General features: G+C 34.0%; 1 protein-coding gene across 1 annotated transcript; it reads left to right on the top strand.

Annotated features, from left to right (window-relative positions):
* Positions 1-566: 566 nt before the first annotated feature.
* apoc2 (apolipoprotein C-II) lies at positions 567-3,844 on the top strand. The gene is made up of 4 exons (XM_061914686.1): positions 567-670; positions 827-885; positions 3,264-3,423; positions 3,574-3,844. The coding sequence occupies exons 2-4, from the start codon at positions 837-839 to the stop codon at positions 3,665-3,667; spliced, it is 303 nt and encodes a 100-aa protein (XP_061770670.1). The 5' UTR covers positions 567-670; positions 827-836; the 3' UTR covers positions 3,668-3,844.
* The last annotated feature ends 1,113 nt before the right edge of the window (positions 3,845-4,957 follow it).

The raw sequence follows: 4,957 nt of genomic DNA, 5'->3' as shown, positions 1-4,957 counted from the left end.
TAAGCTTTTAGTTTCAGCCTGTACATTTTTGGTCAGGAAATGTAAACCGATAATTGTATTTATTTATATGCTATGCACAACTGTCATAATAGCATCTCTGCCAAAGAAGAGAGCAGGGCTTTCACCCCAACAATTTAAAAATACAAACACTGTATTGGCAAAGCATACTGATAACATAATATTTTCTAGCCTCAAACTTTCATAACCTGAAAATCTACCAGGTGACGTGTTCCACAACCTGTAGACTCAGGTCAATCCTAACGGGACTTGGGACTGTTGTGACGTGACATCACGGGTTTTATGTAAGAAACGCCGAGGGTTGGGAGAATTCCTGCAAAGTGTGGTCCACCCAGAAAACAAATTGGCATGAAATCAATCACGAATATTGGGTCAGTGAGAAATAATAGTGCAAAGTAAATGTAACTTCACCACATTCCTAATTGATCCCATTCTATAATAATCCTTCCACGTGTTTGCACAGATAGTGTTTCATCAAATCACAAAGCCACAAACACAGTCGGGAAGTGGGCTGACAACAACAGCAGTTTATCAACCCCACAGTGCACTTTGGCTCCTGGAGCAAGAAGTGAACACACTATATAAACGCAACAGGCAGCCACAGTCTCCGATTCTGCTTTTCTTCATCATCACAACTTTGGGAGGGAATACAGTGAGTACACTCATTTTAGTCGATCAAATATTGAATAAAAATGAACAGTGGGATTGTGGGAGCTTTATGAGGCGAAGGGAACTCGATGGGGACTTCATGGGACAATGTCGCACCCTAGTGGATAACATGCATACATATTTGCTCCTTTGCTTGCAGATCTACTACCATGAACAAACTGTTGGTTGTCACTGTGCTGTTTGCACTCCTTGCCATTAGTAAGTGATCATTCTGTGTGGTCAACCTTTATTTGATGTTTTTTGGAAATTTGTAACAAGAAATTCCGGAACTACAAATCAGTTCTCCAGAATCAAGTTCCTTATTTGTGCTTGCATGAGTTACAATTATTAAGCGCAGCTTAAATGTAGATGCAAAATGTAACAATAATTCACAACTGTACATACATGAAAAAAAAAAGGCTATTGTTTCACTTTTGCAGTTTTATGGCTGATTTTTGTCGCAAAAGAACCTTAAAAATCCGGAAAAATAACATGACAAGTCCTAAATTAATCCTGATATTGAAGGCAGTTCAGTCAGAACTTGTGTGACTTTTTGGTTGTTTTTTTTTTTTAAAGATTATTTCGAACATGTATGCAGTTTCAATATGATACATCAGATATTTTTGATTTCTCTGTACATGCCCGAAAAGGCGAAAGAAAAAAACAATTCTATCCCCTCTAACTGTAATGTTTTTACTTTGGGAAGCAAAATTTCCCACAAGTGTTCCAGGGTCAAACCTTTAACTGTAAACGTTTCTTTTACAGTATAATTTGAACAGTATTAACTGCCATGTACAGGTAAAAATACAAAAAATTTAAATAACTTAGATAACATTAGTGGTCGTCCGGCTCCATTTAGTGGTAAACCAAAGAATGAGTAGTACAGTGTTTTATTTTTTCTACATCATACACAGTGTTACTGTTTAAACTGTGTGTGATGTTATAGTGGCCTAAAATATTAAATATACTAAACCTCGTGTTAGTTTTTATTGAATACTTAGGCCTACTACACCAATGTATTTTAATGTTGTCCATCATGGTGGTACTTGGAGAGCCAACATTTTTCTGAGGTGGTACTTGGTGAAAAGAGTTTGATAACTAATTGCCTCTTGTCATCAAAAAATAGAGATCAAATACATACATACATACATATAATATAACCATATTATATATAATATACATATATATTAAATATATATACATATATATACACACATACATACATATACATACACACATACATACATATATATTTACACACATATATATATATTTATATATATATACACACATACACATATACACATATATATATACACACACATATATATATATATATACACACACATATATATATATATATACACACACATATATATATATACATACATGTATATTATATATATATGTATATACATAGATGTATATTATATATATATATACATAGATGTATATTATATATATATATATACATAGATGTATATTATATATATATATACATAGATGTATATTATATATATATATACATAGATGTATATTATATATATATATATACATAGATGTATATTATATATATACATAGATGTATATTATATATATATACATAGATGTATATTATATATATACATAGATGTATATTATATATATACATAGATGTATATTATATATATACATAGATGTATATTATATACATACATACATGTATATTATATACATACATGTATATTATATATATAAAAACATGTATATTATATACATACATGTATATTATATATATATATATATATATATAGACAAACATACATATAATACATTATAATATATACATACATTATAATATATTATAATAATATATATATATATATATTATTATATATATATATAAATCCTGACGTGAAGATTTGTTACAATACCGTAATTGTTATAGAGATAATCTCACCATTATACACAACACCTTTATACAAAGGGTTAACCCTAACCATTATAACTGTCATGTAAGTGTTATAAAAATGTAACTCTGGTAATAATTAGGCTTAAAAACTAAATGCAAAGCTCAAAAGACTAAACTGCATCTCAGTGTAAAATATTTTTGGGGCCGCAGAAGACTTTTGTCAACATTATATATGTCACACTGTAATTAAAAAATAAGTTAAGCACTTTAATATAACATTGAAAACAAGTGCAAATTATATTTTTTGCCTCATGTTTTCTTTTTGAAGTCCTCGATGAGGCTGCTATTAGTTTCAAAACATGACCAGAATGAATCCTGACGACTTGCGTGATTTCCTGATCAGAAATGTCATTCGATTCTAAGATGCATATTTTCTCATATTTTTGCTGGAGCCCAACTGTTGTCCTCATATCAAGATTACACTTTCTTAAATGCCAGACAAAACATTACCCAACATTGAATAGAAGCCACACTTAAACTTACTTTTAACGCTCCTAGTTCTTTTGGTTTAAAAAATAAATAAATCACAAAAAATATATTTCTTCTAAGACATATGCTTGAATTCTGCCCTTAAATGACCCTCTCAGAGGATACTTTTTTTTTAATCAACACAGACGTCAAAACCCTTTGTCCTGGTCTAATGCAGGTGCTGAAAGCTTCCGTATGCCGAGGCAGGCCGAGGATGAGGATCAGGGCACCCTGACCATGATTAGCGGCAAAGTCAAGTCGTGCTACAACAACGTGATCAACACAGCCTCTGACTACATGGAGAGTTTTAAAGGCCTGAAGCTGGATGAGAAAATCAAGTAAGACTTGCTGATCAAACATTCTTGACAATGTTTACAATTTCTACATTGAACATGTCTGAAAAGGAGTCGGAGGAATCAGATGTCACTCAAAATGTTTCCATTCTCTCTGTGAAATACATGCAGCAATGTTCTACGTTCTGGTTGCAGGGACTTTTACACGGAAACTAGCACGGTTTTGAGCACCTACAATGGAATCTTCCAGGACCAGGTCTATCACCTCTTTTACCCCCAAGACTCATAAATCCTCAATGACCACAGCAAAACTCTGACGGACTTGACGCTTTAACAACAGTGAAGACAAAGACATGAGAAAACCACCCAACAGTATTGTCATCCCACGCCCCCCAGAGGCCATACCACAAACCACAGAAGTATTTGTCATGCCTTGAAATATTAAAAGTATTTATACAAAGAAAAACTGTCATGTGTGATCAGTTATATCCCCATTTGAAATGCCTCTTTCTGAAGTCAGCCTGTCTAAAAAAATCTAAATAGACAAGACACCAGCCTGAGATGACAAGCATCAATAGTTCATGCACACAAACATGTTCACTTTGAAAGTGAACAAAACCAGCATAAAACTACAACCACAGTGAAGTTTGTTTTGTTAAAACCGCATGTAAGTAATCTATCGAGTCTGTTATTGACACTAAATATTAGGGGTGTAACGGTACGTGTAATTTTAACGAACCATTTCGGTACGGGGGTTTCGGTTCAGTTCGGGAGGTGAACCAAACGAGTTTCCACGCGGACATTTCAGGTAGCGCACTGCAGGTTGTGTAAACAATGCAGAGCGAAGCACAACACACAGCAGGCTAGCAGCGACCGGGCAAGGATAATATGCAAAAGCCAGAGCTGGAAGACCCTCCTGCCTCGTTAATATCCCCCCTTTAAGAACAACAATGGAGGATGGAGGTTTGCCGACATTGTTCAGCAGCAGTAGGGTATGCTTCTGCCAACACGTCAAACATGCTAACTACTTTGAAGCGTCACCACCGCATTCAAGCAGCCTCTCCTTGGCGAGTCAGGCACGGCGGAAGCAATAAATGTTTTTATAGCAGCTGATTTAAGATCATCCACCTGTCCATTTTCTACCGCTTGTCCCGTTCGGGGTCGCTGTATTGCATTAAAAACTAGATTTTGACCCACTTCTATGGTGGAAGAACAAAAATCCCATATATCCTCTTACTGCCAAGTTAGCCAGGCTGGGGGGTTGTTGATGAATAAGTTGAAAAACTTATTGGGGTGTTTGCATTCAGTGGTCAATTGTATGAAATATGTAATGTACTATCTACTAATAAAAGTCTCAATCAATCCATCAATCAATCAATCAATCAAAAAAAGCACTTTAGATGTAGAAAGGTTTTGTTAAGAAACCATTCTGAACCTTATCTTATTTAGTTTGTATTTTATATATGTTGACCACATTAACCCTGTTTGTATATGTATGTTATGCCAGTGTTTACAAATTTGGTAAATAAATAACCAAAAAATTTTATATATTGTTGTTTTCTTACTGTACCGAAAATGA

Source organism: Nerophis ophidion, linkage group LG11, assembly GCF_033978795.1.
Source record: "Nerophis ophidion isolate RoL-2023_Sa linkage group LG11, RoL_Noph_v1.0, whole genome shotgun sequence".
In the NCBI taxonomy this organism is placed as follows: domain Eukaryota; kingdom Metazoa; phylum Chordata; class Actinopteri; order Syngnathiformes; family Syngnathidae; genus Nerophis; species Nerophis ophidion.
Note: the sequence above shows the minus strand (reverse complement) of the source record. Positions and strands in the feature narration are given on the sequence as shown.

Coding starts and splice junctions, on each gene's coding strand:
- apoc2 (XM_061914686.1), top strand. CDS start 837: ATGAACAAACTGTTGGTTGTCACTGTGCTGTTTGCACTCCTTGCCATT. Junction 886..3,263: donor GTTTGCACTCCTTGCCATTA/GTAAGTGATCAT, acceptor GGTCTAATGCAG/GTGCTGAAAGCTTCCGTATG. Junction 3,424..3,573: donor AAGCTGGATGAGAAAATCAA/GTAAGACTTGCT, acceptor TTCTGGTTGCAG/GGACTTTTACACGGAAACTA.